This window comes from Grampus griseus, assembly GCF_964374135.1.
Source record: "Grampus griseus genome assembly, chromosome: 5".
NCBI lineage: Eukaryota > Metazoa > Chordata > Mammalia > Artiodactyla > Delphinidae > Grampus > Grampus griseus.
The window spans coordinates 135598897-135619264 of NC_138998.1; the positions used below are offsets into that span (position 1 = coordinate 135598897).

The following is a 20368-nucleotide window of genomic DNA, read 5'->3' on the forward strand; positions in this document are numbered from 1 at the left end:
ATACTAATCATCATGACAGAATCTCAGAATTGAAAGGCTCCCTTCCTTCCTCTCACCTAAAGCTCTGCTTCAGGCACATGAGATAACTAGGGCATTATTTTTAAATCTTACGATGGGTTCTTCGTGGCTCTCATGTATTTGGGGGATCAAATAGGGGGCAGGGGTTGAAAAAGTGAACAAATATTAGGGGAGGATGAGAGCAGCTTATAAGTTCCAATAAAACTTTTTATCTTTGACTATATGTCTTTAGTTTATCTAAAATGAGAGTTTAAACAGTGATAATTAAAAAAATTTTAGAGCGTTAGAAGCTACCTAAATGTTAATTTGGGCCTATTTTTGGCTGTTGAAAGTTTTATTCCTGTATGTTCCTGTTCACAAGAAAATTTAGATCAGTCATATATATTGGCAGTTTGTATGCATATTTATTTATGTAAGCATTCATCAGTTTTAGTGGTAATTTTAAGGTGGAAAATCCTTGTCATTTTTCTGTCTTTTAAACCAGCCTATGTTAGTTGGGTCTGGAACCACTGCAGTCGCACCAAATAATGAGACTGTCACTTCAGGTGAAGACCATAAGTAAGTACAGTCTGAAAATTTTTGCTTTATTTGAACTTAAAAGTGGTATTAATGTACTTTAAACTTGTGTTTTATTTCCCTAACTTCTCTAAAGATGTGCATCTATTAATGACAACCTGATGTGACCCCTCATGGTTGAATTTATAGTGTGGCCTGTCAGTGTTAAGAATTCATATGAACTGCGTTAAAATCACAGGGCTGATGACCTTCATTTGATAAGTTTGAGAACCTACTCTGTGCAAGATACTGTGGGAAGATCCTAGAAAATATTCTTTAAAATGTCCAGTGAAGAGAATGTCCTGTTGATAATTACTAGGAAGATGTTTTGGAGGCTATAAATGATGTTGTGGTTTAACCTTAGATGTTAGTGATTTCCAGTGGTAGCTGGTTGTTGAAACTGAGTTTTCAAGAGACAAATAGACAAAAGAAATAAAACTAGTGAGAAGCAGTGACCTTTTTATATCATATTCCTATATGGACCAAAAACCCACAAAATTTTTTTCCCTCACATTTCTTTTTTTTTTAAATTAAATTAAATTAATTTATTTTTAAGTTATATTATTACTATCCACTTTTTTTTGAATTTTATGTTACTTATTTTTTTATACAGCAGGTTCTTATTAGTTACCCATTTTATACATATTAGTGTATACATGTCAATCCCAATCTCCCAATTCATCACACCACCACCACCCTGCCACTTTACCCCCTTGGTGTCCATACTTGTTTGTTCTCTACATCTGTGTCTCAGTTTCTGCCCTGCAAACCGGTTCATCTGTACCATTTTTCTAGGTTCCACATATATGCATTAATATACGATATTTGTTTTTCTCTTTCCGACTTACTTCACTCTGTATGACAGTCTCTGGATCCATCCACGTCTCTACAAATGACCCAAGTTTGCTCGTTTTTATGGCTGAGTAATATTCCATTGTATATACGTGCAGCATCTTCGTTATCCATTTATCTGTCGATGGGCATTTAGGTTGCTTCCATGACCTGGCTATTGTAAATAGTGCTGCAGTGAACATTGGGGTGCATGTGTCTTTTTGAATTATGGTTTTCTCTGGGCATATGCCCAGTAGTGGGATTGCTGGGTCGTATGGTAGTTCTATTTTTAGTTTTTTAAGGAACCTCCATACTGTTCTCCATAGTGGCTGTACCAATTTACATTCCTACCAACAGTGCAAGAGGGTTCCCTTTTCTCCACACCCTCTCCAGCATTTGCTGTTTGTAGATTTTTTGATGATGCCCATTCTTACTGGTGTGAGGTGATAACCTCATTGTAGTTTTGATTTGCATTTCTCTAATAATTAGTGTTGTTGAGCAGCTTTGCATTTGCTTCTTGGCTGTCTGTATGTCTTCTTCGGAGACCTGTCTATTTAGGTCTTCTGCCAATTTTTGGATTGGGTTGTTTGTTTTTTTAATATTGAGCTGTATGAGCTGTTCATGTACTTTGGAGATTAATCCTTTGTCCATTGATTCGTTTGCCAGTACTTTCTCCCATTCTGAGGATTGTCTTTTCGTCTTGTTTGTAGTTTCCTTTGCTTTGCAAAGGCTTTTAAGTTTCATTGGGTCCCATTTGTTTATTTTTGTTTTTCTTTCCGTTACTCTAGGAGGTGGATCAAAAAAGATCTTGCTGTGATTTACATCAGAGTGTTCTTCCTATGTTTTCCTCTAAGAGTTTTATAGTGTCCAGTCTTACATTTAGGTCTCGAACCCATTTTGAGTTTATTTTTGTGTATGGTGTTAGGGAGTGTTCTAATTTCATTCTTTTACATGTAGCTGGCCAGTTTTCCCAGCACCACTTATTGAAGAGACTGTCTTTTCTGCAGTGTATATCCTTGCCTCCTTTGTCATGGATTAGTTAACCATAGGTGCATGGGTTTATCTTTGGGCTTTCTATCCTGTTCCATTGATCTATATGTCTGTTTTTGTGCCAGTACCATATTGTCTTGATTACTGTAGCTTTGTACTGTAGTCTGAAGTCAGGAAGTCTGATTCCTCCAGCTCCTTTTTTTTCCCTCAAGACTGCTTTGGCTATTCGGGGCCTTTTGTGTCTCCATACAAATTTTAAGATTTTTTGTTCTAGTTCTGTAAAAAATGCCATTGGTAATTTGATAGGGATTGCATTGAATCTGCAGATTGCTTTGGGTAGTGTAGTCATTTTCACAATACTGATTCTTCCAGTCTAAGAACATGGTATATCTCTCCATCTGTTTGTATCATCTTTAATTTCTTTCATCAGTGTCTTATAGTTTTCTGCATACAGGTCTTTTGTCTCCCTAGGTAGGTTTATTCCTAGGTATTTCATTCTTTTTGTTGCAGTGGCAAATGGGAGTCTTTCCTTAATTTCTCTTTCAGATTTTTCATCATTAGTGTATTGGAATGCAAGAGATTTCTGTGCATTAATTTTGTATCCTGCAACTTTACCAAATTCATTGATTAGCTCTAGTAGTTTTCTGGTGGCATCTTTAGGATTCTCTATTTATAGTATCATGCCATCTGCAAACAGTGACAGTTTTACTTCTTCTTTTCCAATTTGTATTCCTTTTATTTCTTTTTCTTCTCTGATTGCCCTGGCTAGGACTTCCAAAACTATGTTGAATAATCATGGCGAGAGTGGACATCCTTGTCTTTTTCCTGATCTTAGAGGAAATGCTTTCAGTTTTTCACCATTGAGAATGGTGTTTGCTGTGGGTTTGTCATATATGGCCTTTATGATGTTGAGGTAGGTTCCCTCTATGCCTGCTTTCTGGAGAGTTTTTATCATAAATGGGTGTTAAATTTTGTCAGAAGTTTTTTATGTGTCTATTGAGGTGATCATATGGTTTTTCTTCTTCAGTTTGTTAATATGGTGTATCACATTGATTGATTTGCATATATTGAAGAATCCTTGCATCTCTGGGATAATCCCACTTGATCATGGTGTATGATCCTTTTAATATGTTGTTGGATTCTGTTTGCTAGTATTCTGTTGAGGATTTTTGCATCTGTATTCATCAATGCTCTTGGTCTGTAATTTTCTTTTTTTGTAGTATCTTTGGTTTTCTTATCAGGGTGATGGTGCCCTCATGGAATGAGTTTGGGAGTGTTCCTTCCTCTGCAATTTTTTGGAAGAGTTAGAGAAGGGTGGGTGTTAGCTGTTCTCTAAATGTTTGATAGAATTCACCTGTGAAGCCATCTGGTCCTGGTCTTTTGTTTGTTGGAAGATTTTTAATCACAGTTTCAATTTCATTACTTGTGATTGGTCTGTCCATATTTTCTATTTCTTCCTGGTTCAGTCTTGGAAGGTGATACCTTTCTTAGAATTGCTCCATTTCTTCCAGGTTGTCCATTTTATTGGCATGGAGTTGCTTGTAGTAGTCTGTTTGGATGCTTTGTACTTCTGTGGTGTCCGTTGTAACTTCTCCTTTTTCATTTCTAATTTTAATGATTTGAGTCCTCTGCCTCTTTTTCTTGATGAGTCTGGCTAATGGTTTATCAATTTTGTTTATCTTCTCAAAGAACCATCTTTTAGTTTTATTGATCTTTGCTATTGTTTTCTTTGTTTCTATTTCATTTATTTCTGCTCTGATCTTTATGATTTCTTATACTAACTTTGGGGTTTGTTTGTTCTTCTTTCTCTAGTTCTTTTAGGTTTAAGGTTAGATTGTTTATTTGAGATATTTGTTGTTTCTTGAGTTAGGATTGTGTTGCTGTAGACTTCCCTCTTAGAACTGCTTTTGCTGCCTCTCATTGGTTTTGGATCATCGTGTTTTCGTTGTCATTTGTCTCTAGGTATTTTCTGATTTCCTCTTTCATTTCTCCAGTGATCTCTTGGTTACTTATTAACATATTGTTTAGCCTCCATGTGTTTGTGTTTTTTACATTTTTTTCCCCTGTAATTGATTTGTAATCTCATAGCATTGTGGTCAGAAAAGATGCTTGATATGATTTCAGTTTTCTTAAATTTACTGAGGCTTGATTTGTGACCCAAGGTGTGTTCTATCCTGGAGAATGTTCCATGTGCACTTGAGAAGAAAATGTAATCTGTTTTTGGATGAAGTGTCCTATAAATATCAATTATCAATTAAATCTCTCTGGTCTGTTGTGTCATTTAAAGCTTGTGTTTCCTTATTAATCTTCTGTTTGGATGATCTGTCCATTGCTGTAAGTGAGGTGTTAAAGTCCCCCACTATTATTGTGTTACAGTCGATTTCCTCTTTTATAGTTGTTAGCAGTTGCCTCATGTATTGAGGTGCTCCTATGTTGGGTGCGTATATATTTATAATTGTTATATCTTCTTCTTGGATTGATCCCTTGATCATTATGTAGTGTCCTTCCTTGTCTCTTGTAACATTCTTTATTTTAAAGTCTATTTTATCTGATGAGTATTGTTACTCCAGCTTTCTTTTGATTTCCATTTGCATGGAATATCTTTTTCCATCCCCACTTTCAGTCTGTATGTGTCCCTAGGTCTGAAGTGGGTCTCTTGTAGACAGCATGTAATATGGGTCTTGTTTTTGTATCCATTCAGCAAGCCTGTGTCTTTTGGTTGGAGCATTTAATCCATTCACGTTTAAGGTAATTCTCAATATGTATGTTCCTATTACCATTTTCTTAATTGGTATGGGTTTGTTTTTGTAGGTCCTTTTCTTCTCTTGTGTTTCCCACTTAGAGAAGTTCCTTTAGCATTTGTTGTAGAGCTGGTTTGGTGGATTCTCTCAGCTTTTGCTTGTCTGTAAAGCTTTTGATTTCTCCATGGAATCTGAATGAGATCCTTGCTGGGTAGAATAGTCTTGGTTGTAGGTTCTTCCCTTTCATCATTTTTAATATACCATGCCACTCCCTTCTGGCTTGTAGAGTTTTGGCTGAGAAATCAGCTGTTAACCTTATTGGGAGTTCCCTTGTATGTTATTTGTCGTTTTTCCCTTGGTGCTCTCAAGAATTTTTCTTTGTCTTTAATTTTTGTCAATTTGATTACTGTGTGTCTCGGCGTGTTTCTTCTTGGGTTTATCCTGCCTGGGACTCTCTGTCTTCCTGGACTTGGGTGGCTATTTCCTTTCCCATGTTAGGGATGTTTTCAACTGTAATCTCTTCAGATATTTTCTCAGGTGCTTTCTCTCTCTTCTCCTTCTGGAACCCCTCTAATGTGAATGTTGTTGCATTTAATGTTGTCCCAGAGGTCTCTTAGGCTGTCTTCATTTCTTTTCATTCATTCTTCTTTATTCTGTTCCGTGGCAGTTAATTCCACCATTCTGTCTTCCAGGTCACTTATCCATTGTTCTGCCTCAGTTATTCCGCTGTTGATTCCTTCTAGTGTATTTTTCATTTCAGTTATTGTATTGTTCATTTCTGTTTGTTTGTCCTTTAATTCCTCTAGGTGTTTGTTCTTTAATTCTTCTGGGTCTTTGTTAAACATTTCTTGCATCTTCTCAATCTTGCCTCCATTCTTTTTCTGAGGTCGTGGATCATCTTCACTGTCGTTATTCTGAATTCCTTTTCTGGAAGGTCGCCTGTCTCCACTTCATTTAGCTGTTTTCTGGGGTTTTATCTTGTTCCTTCATCTGGCACATAGCCCTCTGCCTTTTCATCTTGTCTATCTTTCTGTGAATGTGGTTTTTGTTCCACAGGCTGCAGGGTTGTAGTTCTTGCTTCTGCTGTCTGCCCTCTGGTGGATGAGGCTATCTAAGAGGCTTGTGCTAGCTTCCTGATGGGAGGGACTGGTGATGGGTAGAGCCGGGTGTTGCTCTGGTGGGCAGAGCTCGGCAAAACTTTAATCTGCCTGTCTGGTGATGGGTGGAGCTGGCTTCCCTTCCTGTTAGTTTTTTGGCCTGAGGCGATGCAACACTGGAGCCTACCCGGGCTCTTTGGTGGGGCTAATGACAGACTCTGGGAGGGCTCATGCCAAGGAGTACTTCCCAGAACTTCTGCTGCCAGTGTCCTTGTCCCCATGGTGAGCCACAGCCACCCCCGGCTTCTGCAGGAGACCCTCCAACACCAGCAGGTAGGTCTGGTTCAGTCTCCTATGGGTCAGTTCTCCTTCCCCTGGGTCCCGATGCGCACAGTACTTTGTGTGTGCCCTCCAAGAGTGGAGTTTCTGTTTCCCTGAGTCCTGTCGAAGTCCTATAATCAAATCCTGCCAGCCTCAAAGTCTGATTCTCTAGGAATTCCTCCTCCCATTGCCAGACCCCCAGGATGGGAAGCCTGACGTGGGGCTCAGAACCTTCAGTCCAGTGGGTGGACTTCTGTGGTATAAGTGTTCTCCAGTTTGTGAGTCACCCACCCAGCAGTTATGGGATTTGATTATATTGTGATTGCGCCCCTCCTACTGTCTCCTTGTGGCTTCTCCTTTGTCTTTGGATGTGGGGTGTCTTTTTTGGTGAGTTCCAGTGTCTTACTCTCGATTATTGTTCAGCAGTTAGTTGTGATTCTGGTGCTCTTGCAAGAGGGAGTGAGCGCACGTTCCTCTACTCCGCCATCTTGAACCAATCTCTCTCTTCCCCCACGTTTCTTTTTTTTTTCTTTTTGCGGTACTCGGGCCTCTCTCACTGTTGTGGCCTCTCCCGTTGCGGAGCACAGGCTCCGGACGCGCAGGCTCGGCGGCCATGGCTCACGGGCCCAGCCGCTCCGCAGCATGCAGGATCTTCCCGAACCGGGGCACAAACCCGTGTCTCCTGCATCGGCAGGCGGACTCTCTACCACTGTGCCACCAGGGAAGCCCCCCCACGTTTCTTAACTGAGTTGTAGTAACAGTTGGCTTTGTACATTTCCATGGATTCTTTGAATGGAGGGATTGTTTTAAGTTAAAATAATAGTAGCCTATATTTTGATAGCACTTATGTACCAGGCACTATTTTAAGAGCTTTTTATGTATAACTCATTTAATCCGCTCTTTTTTCTAGGAGATAAGTAGTAGTATTATATTCAGTTTACAGATAAGGAAGCTCAGGCACAGTGTAGTTGAGTGTCCAAGGACACAAAGCTTGTACATAGCAGAGCCAGAATGTAAATCAGCAGTCTGGTGTAGAGCCCACACTCAAACTATGATATCTTTTTAGAGTGTTAGAATCTTATACTGTTTTTTTAAAAAATCTTTTTATTTAAGTACCTTTTACCAGTCTCAATCTCACCTTAACTTAAATTGATAGCAGTTATAATAAACTCTGTCATTTTTCTCTTTAACAGGTTACAATTAGTGCAACATTGATTTTTTTTAAAACCAGAATTTAAAAAATATTTCCTCTTGGTAGCAAGAGTAAGTAATTAAAAGTACTTAGGTATCTTGTACCTTACCTAGTAGTCAGATATCTTGTACCTTGTTCAGTAGTCACGTATCTCGTACGTTACTCAGTAGTCAGGTATCTCTTGACTGTAATTGTGGAAAGGTAACTGTTCTGCATTAAATTCTCTGGTAGTGTTTTTTTGCATCCTGAAGTTGAGTAATATGTTGCTATCTTTGTTTCAATTTAAATGTTACTCTGGGCCACCTGAAAGTTAATTACTCACAAAATTGTGGTTTTTTTTTTTTAATCAGCAAACGCAATTCAGATTCTGCGGGCCCATTTGTAGTGCCTGACCATCTTCGTCACGACGTAGAGGAATTTGAAGCCCTGTATGGACAGCACAGTAATGGATACGTTGTCCGTAACAAGAAGCTGTGGGACATTAACCCAAAACAAAAATGTTCAACTCTATATGAGTAAGTAGTTTAACATTCCTACAACTATTATACTGAGGCTGCCAGTTAAAGATCTTAAGTTGTTTACTTTGTGTCCCTTTATGTTTATTAAAGGAATCACTGATTGGCTCACAAACTCTGGGGAAGAAGAGTGTTTCTATGGCTTCTGTCATGTATTACACAGAGTTAATTGAAGATTTTTAACTATTACATTTAGAATCCTAATGATTATTAGTTTGGTCAGTTTGAGCTGCTGATGTAGATTCTGTCTATTTCCAGAACTGTCCTGGTATGTCCTGATGGGAATGATAAACAGTTTCCAGCCGTAATCTTTTATCATGAATTCCAAAGTATATACATTTGACAAGGAATAGTGTAATTATTTGATCTCATTGTCCTTATGTTGATGCAGTTGTTTGGCATCTCCTAAGTTTAGTGACAATTAATGTAGCTTGGTGAAGTACTGCCCTTTAATGGGGAAGGGATACCAGGATCTGGTTATTACTTCTGCTGAGATAGTTGTCCAGTTGTGATGGTATAGAACACATATAGAACCCTGTATCTCTTTATTGAATTGAAAACTTGACTTCCAGACATTTATCTAAGTAAAGAGAAACAGACTTTTCCTTTAAAGAAACTTTGGGCTCAGTTACTTTTGGATTGAAAATATGAATGTGAAATTAACACTAGGGGACTTCCCTGGCGGTCCATGATTCAGCACATCTACTGCAGGGGGCATGGGTTCGATCCCTGGTCGGGGAACTAAGATCCTGTATGCCACAGGACATGGCCAAAAAAAAAGAAAAGAGAAATTAACACTAAAGTCAAGTCTTTGTGGGGTGGATACAGTAGTGGAGAAAAGAGTTCAGAAAAATCTAGGAAACGTTTGCCTTTTTTTTTTTAGCTTGGCATTAATAAGTTGTGCATGATGCCTTCCTTAGGAAAAGAAGTTGAGGGGCAAAGATCTGCAACAGAAAATTAATTTGAAAGCAAACTCCTGTCTCAGAAAAGAGGGGATATATGTATACATATAGCTGATTCACTTTGTTGTACAGTAGAAACTAACACAACATTGTAAAGCAACTATACTCCAATAAAAATTAATTTAAAAAAATGAACTCCTGGAAAACCCATCACTCATCTATAATTTGGTTATTGTTACTTCTCTTTTTCTCAGTTGCATTGTTCCTATTCAGTCTTGTTATATCCTCTTGGATCCCTTTTCGTAGTTTTTCTTCAGAGTTGAAGTGCTGAGCAAATCAAACTCTCAGAGAACTGGTTGACAACCTGGAATCAGCTATAAAACTACACCAGTATTTCTTAAAACATGCTGGACTTTGCTTCAGGCATCCAAAACTGAAGCTAAACTGTAGTTTCCAGGAGCTTGCTTCTTAAAGAATTTATTACCACTATAAGTGGGAAGAAATTTAATAACTTTATGAGAACCCAATAGGCTGATTTGTTTGTGTATTTTGAGATAGAATTTATATCTTATAATAGGAGAAAGTCAAGAAGTTACAGGAATTCATACCTCAAAACATAATTCTTTCCTTGAATTTTCAAAAGTAAACGTAATGATTGGCTTAAGAATGATTTTTTTAGTGGCCAATGGGTAAGAGAAAGAAAAATAAAATTATTGTATATGAAAAGAGTGTAGAGTAGAAACATATTAGATAAGAAGTCAAGAATACTATGATAACTGCTGTTAACTTTTTCTTGATGTAAGTATTTCAGTTTAAAGTAGGGGGTTGGACTGATTTTTTTTTCAGTGACCTCCACCTTATTCTAACATTTTATGATACACATAGTTGAAGCATAATAAATTTCAGTAGGTGGCATTCTACATTCAGTTTTTCCTAACACCTCTTTAGTAGTGTTAATTAGTCAAGATTTATTAACCACTTAAGGTTAAGCACTGGGGAAGATTTCAGAAAAAGTAGAAAATGTAGTTCTATCACGCAGCTTACAAGTAGCAGGAGCGCAAAATTGATCATTGGTTGAATCACTGTATTGCAAATAAAAATGACTTTGTGCAATAAGAATCGGGTTTTTTCTCCCTATCAGTCTTTGCCTACCAAAAAGAAAATGTGGTTCTTGCTTACTTGTCATGCTCTCTTCCAGGAAAGAGGGAACTGGGTCCTCATCTTTTAATCTATTTCTTTAAAAAAAAAGGAATCATGAGCATGTAGAAAACAGTGATTTTTCAAAGGGGCACAACCAGAATAGTAGGATGGGAATGCCTTTGGAAATATTTTTCCCATTCCTATCCCTTGCCCCTGTTCTGACAGTGACATGCACTAGCACGTGACAGTCCATTAAGGACCATTTAAGACACTAACGATCATCACTGAATTATGAAAATATACATACACATATTTGCAAATGGGAAAATAATTTGAAAATCATATATTTGATAAGGGGCTAATATCCAAAATGTATGAAGTACTGATACAACTCGATAGCAAAAGAACCAAACAGTCCAATTAAAAAATGGGCAGAAGACCTGAATAGCCATTTTCCCAAAGAAGACATACAGATGGCCAACAGGTACATGAAAAGATGTTCTGCATCATTAATCATTAGGGAAATGCAAATCAAAAACACAATAATGTAATAACCTACAATGGAAAGTAACCTGAAAAAAAAAATATAAATGAATCACTTTGCTGTAAAACCTGAAACTAACACAATATTTTAAGTCAACTGTACTTCAGTTTAAAAATAAACACACAATAAGCTATCATCTCCATCTCATACCTGTTAGAATAGCTTTTATCAAAAAGACTAGAAATAAGTGTTGGCAAGGATGTGGAGAAAAGGGAACCCTTGTTCACTGTTGATGGGAAGGTAAATTGGTATAGTCACTATGGAAAACAGTATGGAGGTTCCTTAAAATATGAAAACATGTACATGTATGTAATATAGCAACTATTGTTATCTGTGGTAAAATTAACTTTATTATTATTTTTGTCACTTCCGTCAAGCACAGCATGGCCAGTCTGCCTCAGGTTCTGAAGTGCAAGAACACTATCCCTATTAGAGCCTGGATTATGAAGAAATCATATTTGTGCTATCTTGGGCCCCATGTTTATCTACAGAAACTATTTTTCAAGGCTAGAAAAGCATATAAATAGAGTTAAAGTTCATTTTGTGTTGCATTTCAAATAACAATCACTATAAAAATTTTATTCACAATGTGGTTATAATGCTATTTTTCTTTGTTGAATTAAATTTTGTTCTGTTTGAATGTATGAAAAATTCATTGCTATTTAGCCAGTGGAAAAAACATGGAGGCTCTATTTCTTCAAAAAAAAAAGGTGTGTATCCTTTCAGACTTTTTATTTTATTTTTTTGGCCGCACCGTGCGGCATGCAGGATCTTAGTTCCCCGACCAGGGCTCAAACCCATGCCCCTTGCAGTGGAAGTGTGGAGTCTCAACCACTGGACCAGGGAAGTCCCCAGGCTTTTAAAATGTTTATATGTATGAAATATATGCTTTGGACTTTATAAGCTGTTATTTAACTCTACACTCAGCTTTGTCATTTGCCCTTTTCACCTAAAAATGCATGGTGAGCATTTTTTTGTATCCTTAAGTATTCTTCAGGAATCTGACTTCTATTAGTTACTCAATAATCATCACCATATCTATATCATCATTCATGTTGCAAACTCTTGAAAAGCTCTCTGCTAAATTACTGGTAATGGTTTTCTTTCCTTTGGTCTCTGTTCTTTAGTGATCCCATTTTGGATTTAAGTATTTTAATGCAGGTAGAAAAGCTTTATTTTTTAATGATTCTCTTTAGTATTCATCACGGAGAGCAAAAAGTAAATACACATAACACCACTGATGAATTATCTGCTGTTGCTTGTGGCAGCTAAACACCAACTGGAAAGGTCTCTCTTGGGACAGATTGTGGGGTCAGTGTTATTTATACCAATTGGCCAGAACCCTCAGCAAGGGTTACTGTTCCTGAGGCTACAGTGATTTGCTTCTTTTTACCTTATTACCCTCCCTCAACAGTTTCTGCTTTTAGAGATTTCTCATTAAAAATGAAGTTTGATTAGAATCTTAAGGCAAACGCATATTTAACGTGTTACCTTGCAAAACAACATGTATGTAGGGGAGTTTCTATTGCAGAGCTTATTCTAAGGGGAAAATGTTTATCAAAAAACACTTTAAAAGAGACTGACGGCTTTTAAGTATTTAGATCAGCAGTGCAGACAAAGAGAAGTGGCTTTTGGTCTTTATGTTTCAGTGTAGCAGTTGCTTTGAATAGGGGTTAATCACTTGTAATTGTCCTGTGCATTTATGTGCAGCAGCATCTGCACATAAAGTGGTTTTCTTTTGCTTCAAAGAAGTACTGTTTTTACCTTCCTCCTGAATAAGTTATCTTCCTGGTTAGCTTTAATTTGCTAAGAATGTTCCTTTGGAGGTTTTTGCTCTTGACAAAGCCTTCTTAGTGTACTTGGTATGTGTCTTTCTTGCTAGTTGTGCCACTGTTACAGACTGAATACCAAATTCAAATGGGAGAGGAAGCCTCTTTGAGCCTGGCACAAGAATGGCAAAAGAACATGGCCCCAGAACTGGAGTGAACAAACCCAGTCCACAGATGGAGGCAGGTTAAGGGATTGGCCCCATTACTGTGGATCTGATCCTGCACTGTGGTGGTTTATTGATCAGACCTGATTGATTTCAGTAATTCTGAATCATTGTATATTCCTAAACAGAGAAATGTTAATAGATTTACTATATGTAAATTCCAATAGGATTTTTTTGAAATTTGATTTCCTTTTTTCATTTGATGTTCTTGTTATTGATAGCCTTGTTATTTTTCTTGAATAAGTTTCTTTGATTTTCATTGTTTTTTAAAATATAGTGAATAATTATGTAACTGAAACTTATAAAAATAACTTTTTAATCTCCTTTAGCTTTTTTCCCCAAAATTTTTTAAAGGATTATTTTCTGAGGGGTAAACAAAATTTTATTTATAGTATCATTGATTACAGTTAGCCTTTCTCAGATTTAATATGAGTGTAACATATTTGTTGGGGAGATGTCAAGATCAGTTAGAAGTGAAGTAGTATTTTGCTTTGGGAGAAATTTTGGGAAATATTTTTTTCAGATAAACATGTACAAGTACTTCCTTATAATAACTTATGTAAATTTTTTCCAAGTTATTTCTCTCAGTTGTTAGAGGAACATGGTCCCTTGGACATGAGTAACAAGATGTTTTCTGAAGAATATGAGTTTTTCCCAGAAGAAACTCGACAGATACTAGAAAAAGCAGGTGGTTTGAAATCTTTTCTCCTGGGATGTCCTCGTTTTGTTGTGATTGACAACTGTATTGCATTGAAGAAAGTTGCGTTACGGCTTAAGAAAAAGAGAAAGAAGAAAAACATTAAGACAAAAGTAGAAGAAATTTCGAAAACAGGAGAGTATTTACGAGTTAAACTACCGCTGAATCCAACTGCTAGGGAATTTAAACCAGATGTGAAATCCAAACCAGTGTCTGACTTATCTTCAGCACCAGCTTCTGAGGATGTGAAGCCCCACCTTACATCTGCTAATTCTCCCCAGTCACCTTGTGAAGCTGTGAAGCCGAAACTAATTTCCGATAATTCTTCCAAATCAGTTTCTGAGGATGAGAAGCCCAAAGGGGTGTCTTCTGATTCTCCCAAACCAGTCTCCGAGGAGACAAGTCACAAACATGTCTCCTCTAATTCTCCCAAACCAGTTACAGAGGATGTGAAACCAACCTATTGGACTCAACCCCAGTTGGTCACAGGATACTGTACGTATCTTCCCTTTCGGGGATTTGACATGACCCAGACACCACCAGCGTTTATAAATGTGTTACCGACTTTGCCCCAGTATAGCATTTATGCACCTCTGGCCAGAGTTTCTTCTGAATATCAGCTGCAAAGATCAATACCAGTGGTGCCGTCTTTTGTAGCCAGTGACATAACAGAAGTGCGTTTTGAGGGCCATCATTTCAGTGCTGAGAATGCCCCTGGTAACCAGATTGCCTCTGAAACACAAATCCTTCAGGAATCTTTGGAAATACCAGTAAAGTCACAGTGCATCACGGATGGTGCTGATACAGCCCAAAGTGAGTCTAACAGAAATGATGACCACTGTGGAAATTCTGCCAAGCAGGAAGTAAATCCAGAAAGCACCGATGAAGTAACAGATATTCCACATACACAAATGGTTGCTGTACAGGTAAGACTGAAAATAGAAAGCCTTCTTAATACTAAAGTTAAATTTTCCTCATTTTTCATTGCCATTATATTTACTAAAATTCTTTAAAATGATGGACTTTATGAACCCTTTTGTAGGGCGTGACAGGTAATGCCAGAAGGAATTTTTGGGTTTGGTAAATAACATCCTTCCTATCCAAGTTTTGCACCAGTTGAGAAATAAGATAGTGGAACCAGCAGATGGAGCCAAAACATCACCTTGATAATTAATAAAAGTATGGCAGGAAGATGTGGCTGTTTCTGTAGAGAGTGCATGTCCTAAGAGTGAAGCCCATGACATACCAGCTTCCCCACCTAGTTACAGCAGTGCTGGACTAGAAGGCCTCCTAACTTGGGTGCCTGCCCCTAAGACATAGTGCATGGAGAAGGAAGGGGAGAACATGCTTTCTGCATGGGCAGCTCCCAAGAAAAAGAAAAAAGGAAGAGTCTGGGCTACACGTGCCCAGTTCTCCTACCAAACCAGGGGAGGAGTGAGGGAGTTAAAAGACACAACCAGATGGAGAGAAACAAGAGAGATGTGAATAAAAGTTCCTTCCTGACAAGCATGAGAATAAGCTAAGGTTTCTCTGTAGTTAACTTCATCAGGCATGAATTCATTAAATCCTTATTGGTTATCCTCCTACTCATTAAGTTTTTTGCTTTCTAGAAAACTTTGAAGAATTATGTTAACAGTAATGAACCCAAATCATTTTCACTTTTACTAATTATAAATGATCACTTTTTCCTGTTACAAATATTTGTAGAAAGCATAGAACATTATCTAAAGTGGCCAAAAAAACCTTGAAAAAGTTATGGGCACGTTTCAAAATGTTATTACATGATGGATTTATTTTACTAGTGCAGTTGAGATAGACTGAATGTATTTGTTTTGCCCCAAAGGTGTCTCGGAATATAATGCATCAAGAAGTCAATACTGAGCCGTATGATCCTTTTGAGGCACAACAGGTGAGTCAAAATCATATTAAACTGTTTAAAGGTTTAATTTTCTTTACTTTTAACTAGATGGGAATGACGAACTTAGAACTATTTTGAAGCCAGTTATTCCATACAAAACATAGAATAAGCTTTAGAACATACCAAAAAATTATTGTTTTGTTTTTATTGTTTGAATTTGGGAAGGGGAGGCAGAGGAAAGGGTAAGTTTTTTCTAGCTTACTGATTGTGAAGTATAACAGCTTTATTGTTTTAACTGGTATAATGAGCCTGTATTAATTTATAAATAAAAGCTTATTCACATGAATAATACAGAAATTATTATAAAAACTTTCACCACTTGAAGAATGATTCAATTAGAAAATCTATTAATATAATTACTGTGTTAACATATCTTAAGAGAAAAGTCATTTGATTGACTCCATAGTTGCTGTTAGGGTATTGGAAAAAATTCAAGTTTTTTTCTTGACTAAAACTCATAATCAAATGGGAATAGATGAATACTTTTCAACATGCTTGTATCTTTCTTAAGCCAAATGCGTCATCTTGCTTAAAGGTTATATATCATCATTAATATTTATTATTATCCTGGAGATATATTAGCTGAAAAAATCAGATAAGAGAAAAAAATAAGATTTTAAAGGTGGAGGTATAAGTATCATTATTTACAGAGGCTAAGACTGTGTCCCTGGAACATCCAAAGTGATCAACCGAAAACCCAATACCAAAATGTAAGATAATTCAGAAGGTTGATTGGATAAAATTCCTTTCCATATATAAGCAACCCATTGCAAATTATATTAAAAGAAAAGATTACATTTTCAATAGCATCAAAAAGATAAAATATGTAAACCTGTGAAAAAATGCTACTGAGACACACAGAAGACTTAATGAGAAAATGTTCAGTGTACTTGAATAGGATGACCTATTATTAAAGAGATTGGTTCTCTCTAAAGATTTTACTTTAACACAGTCTCAAAACAAACATGAACAGAGTGTATTAGTTATCTATCGCTGCATAACAAGCTACCTCACAATTTCTATGAGTCAGGAATGGAGGAGCAGTTTAGCTGGGTCATTCCAGATATTTCTTATGAGCTGCAGTCAAGGTGTTGACCTTGGCTCAAGCATCTGCAGGAGTAACTGGGACTGGAGGTGCTACCTCCAGGATGGCTCATTCACACGCCTAGCAAGTTGGTGCTGGCTGTTGGCAGGAGGCATGAGTTCCTTGCCTGTGGACCTCCACCTAGGGCTGCTTGAGTGTCCTCCTGAGGCCTGGCTTTCCCCAGAGTGGGTGATCCAAGGCAGAAGTAACAGTGGCTTTCATGACCTACTTTAGGAAGTCACAGTGTATCGCTTCTCCTGTATTTGTCTTGGTCACATAGACCAACCCACCAACCCTGATACGTTGTAGGCGAGGATTATACAATGGCATGAATACCAAAAGGCAAGGATCTTGGGGGCCACCTTGGTGGCTGGCTACTGCATAGAATTTATTTGAAACTGGACAGATTGATTCTAAACTTCATATGGAAAAACAAACATCAAGAATGCCCATGGAAAAGAAACTATAAGAAGGGGAGTTGTGCAGGTAGGTATCAAAACGTAATATAAATCTATACTAGCACATAAATAGACCATTAGACTAAGAATCCAGTAGAACAAAATATAGAAATTTAAGGTCTAATAAAAATGCTAGCTGTTGGTGAGCAAAAAGTAGATTATTAAATACGTGGTGTTAGGAGACGTGCGTTGCCATCTAGAAAAAATTAACTTGGATCCCTACCTCATTCCATATACCAGAATAAATTCCAGGCAGATAAAATATTTAAATATTAAAAACTGGACCTAGAAGAGTACCTAGAAGAAAAGGAAAATTTTTAAAATAAGATTAATGAACAGCAGGACAGAAAAGTATTTGTGTATATGTGTTTACACACACATGTACATGCACGTAACATATATATATGTATGAACAAATATATACAGCATCAAAACACAAATGACCAACTAGGAAAATTATTTGCAGCATAGGACAGAGAACTAATTTCCTTGCTTAGCATATGAAGTTGCTGTAAATCAATAAGGAAAAAATTAATATTCTGACACAAAAATGGGAATGGATGGGAATAGACAATCTGCAATAAAAGAAATAAGGATAATTTTTAAACATATAAAATGGTGCCCAACCCCAATGGAAGTAAGAAAAACAATCATTTATACATTATTGAAAGAATATAAAAATGTAAATTTTGGGGGAAGGCAATTTGGAATTTATCTGTGTTCATATATGTGTACAGAGACCAGTGAACAGGATATTTGTATATTTGTTTTATCTGTATTTATGTCAACAAAAAATTGAATACAACGTGAATATCCATCGATATTCACTAGTTAAGTGAATTATGGTACATCCATATAATGAATATTACTCTGTCATTTAAAAATGAAGCAATTCTATGATCACTGGTTAGGAGTGATTTATAGTATCAGGTGTGTAATTAATTAGGAATAAGTAAGGTTAGAACTTCATCTTGCCTGCTACTATTTTTACAAATAGCTTTACAGTTTTAGCCAATTATAAAATATAATATAGAGCCCTTAAATTTTTTAATGAACAATACTGAAAATTATGAAAGAGAAATTGAAAATTATCTACATTCCCATCACCCGTGTTAGAATTTGATGTGCAGCCTTCCAGGTTTTATTTTAACATTGGCATTTAAGTTAGCAGTGCTTTTTATTTTATTTTATTTATTTATTTATTTTAGCAATGCTTTTTAAAAGATGGTATCATACCATATATGTTACATTTGAAATTTTCAGTCTTAATATATTGTGGACTTTTTTCCATGTCAGTAAATACCAATTTTTCACCAACATTTTTAATGCATACTTGGTATTCCATTATATGAATTCATAGATTATTTGACTAGATTTCTTTTGTCGAACATTTAGATTATGTTAGCTTTTCATGCTTACAGTGCTGTGGTGAACATTGTTGTCTGAATATGAGTGTATACCAAGTAGAATGAGTGGTATTGAGTTCTTACACTACTTAGCTTTAACCAGGTACGCTGTGTTGTTTGAGCCAGTGTTTTTACCCTCATATAAATATTCTCATCAGTATTGGGATAATTCACGAATGCTTTCTTAAATTAGCTCTTAGTTTCAAGACCTTGACATTAGCATAGTTGATTGCTGGTTTCTCAACCAGTGAGACTTAAAATTATCCCCAGCACGGCTGCTTTCTTCTGGGACTTTGAGAAGTTGCCTGTCTTCTCTAAACCTTGGTTTCCTGATCTTTAAAAACTGAAAATAACATACCTCTTACACAGTTGTGGTGAAATTTAAGTATCAAAACATAGAGATGGCATATAACTTGCTGCCTGTCTCTGTTAGCAATTTGGGGCATATGAATTAATTCATAATACTGAGTTGCATTGTGATCCTTTTGCTGAATTGAGACTGAAAACAGAAATAACTAAGATCTAAAACTGTAAAGGCTTGCTTGTGGGTCATAGTAAGGTTCACCATTTAGTTGATTATTTAAATACGGGCTGTATTCGTAGAGCTGAACTTTCAGTCTGGATGACAAAAACTGAGACTCTTCACAGCAAATTGGCACGTATGGTCACCTTGGCCACAGTGCATGGTTCTCTGATAATTTACAGAATTTCAAAACCTTGATTCCGTGCTTTTTTACACTTGGAAGATGCTAAGATGCTGGGAGAGGTGCAGGAGATGGGGAAGATGGACCAAGTTTGTGCCACTGGGTTAGATTTACAAAGCCTGGCTGCCAAGGCCCCTCGTATCTTGGTAGAGCAGTTACCTGCAGCTGGGAGGAGTTGCCAGCATCAAACAGGTGCTTCTTTCAGACACAAATGTGTGATTGTTGCCAGTCTTAGCAGTATGAAAGGCTTTAAAAAAATACATAAATGCTACTCATTGTTTGCCAACATTTCACATTGCAGTATGACTTCTGTTTGCTTTTTTTTGTTTTTGTTTTTGTTTTGTTTTTGCGGTACGCGGGCCTCTCACTGTGTGGCCTCTCCCGTTGCGGAGCACAGGCTCCGGATGCACAGGCTCAGCGGCCATGGCTTACGGGCCCAGCCGCTCCACGGCATGTGGGATCTTCCTGGACCGGGGCACGAACCCGTGTCCCCTGCATCGGCAGGTGGACTCTCAACCACTGCGCCACCAGGGAAGCCCTGTTTGCTTTTTTTTTAAGCTGTCTGGGAGACAGTTACATAAATGTAAATAATTTATTGATACTATTTTAACTCGTCTTTTAAAAATAGCAGCAACTATCCATTTGAAACACTATAAAAGTAGGGCCAAAATTAATATGTCCTGTTCATATCTAAAATATGCATAAATTTGCAGTTTTTAAAGCTGGTAAGTAGTTCTTGATGTTAATTGTGGAGGATGACATTCACATCAAACTGTTAATTTAATATTGGACTCTTCTAAAACAAATATTCAGAGCTAATTATGGTACATATTGAGAAGTTTCCTTGTGAGTTCCAGTAATATGAATAATTTTTTTTTAAAAAAAAGAGCTGGCTTGGCACTTCTCTGATGGTCCAGTGGTTGGGAGTCTGTCTTCCATTGTGGGAGACATGGGTTTGACCCCTGGTTGGGGAACTGGGGTCCCACATGCCGCGGGGCAGCTAGGCCCACACACTGCAACTACTGAGCCCGTGCGCTGCAACAAAAAAAGACACCACATGCCGCAACAAAGATCCCACATGTCACAACTAAGACCCAATGTAGCCAAAGAAATAAATAAATAAATAAAGAGCTGGCTTTGATAAACAGTGTAATGGGTTTTTAATTCTTGAATTATTGTGACATTTCCCTTGTAAATTTTCATCTGCCATATATTCTCCTTTGTTTATTTTAAGAGACAGTTCAGAACAAGATCAGAAATAG

The 20368-nt window shown here is 37.1% G+C and overlaps 1 protein-coding gene across 4 annotated transcripts in view; it reads left to right on the plus strand.

Annotated features, from left to right (window-relative positions):
* TTC3 (tetratricopeptide repeat domain 3) overlaps positions 1 to 20368 on the plus strand; it is a 141034-nt gene that overhangs the window by 85866 nt on the left and 34800 nt on the right. For all 4 annotated transcript variants that reach the window (XM_082654211.1, XM_082654214.1, XM_082654213.1 and 1 more), the window contains 4 exons: positions 503 to 576; positions 8096 to 8260; positions 13415 to 14462; positions 15380 to 15445. In XM_082654211.1, coding sequence (XP_082510337.1) covers positions 503 to 576; positions 8096 to 8260; positions 13415 to 14462; positions 15380 to 15445 — 1353 coding nt within the window. The remainder of the gene's footprint in view (positions 1 to 502; positions 577 to 8095; positions 8261 to 13414; positions 14463 to 15379; positions 15446 to 20368) is intronic.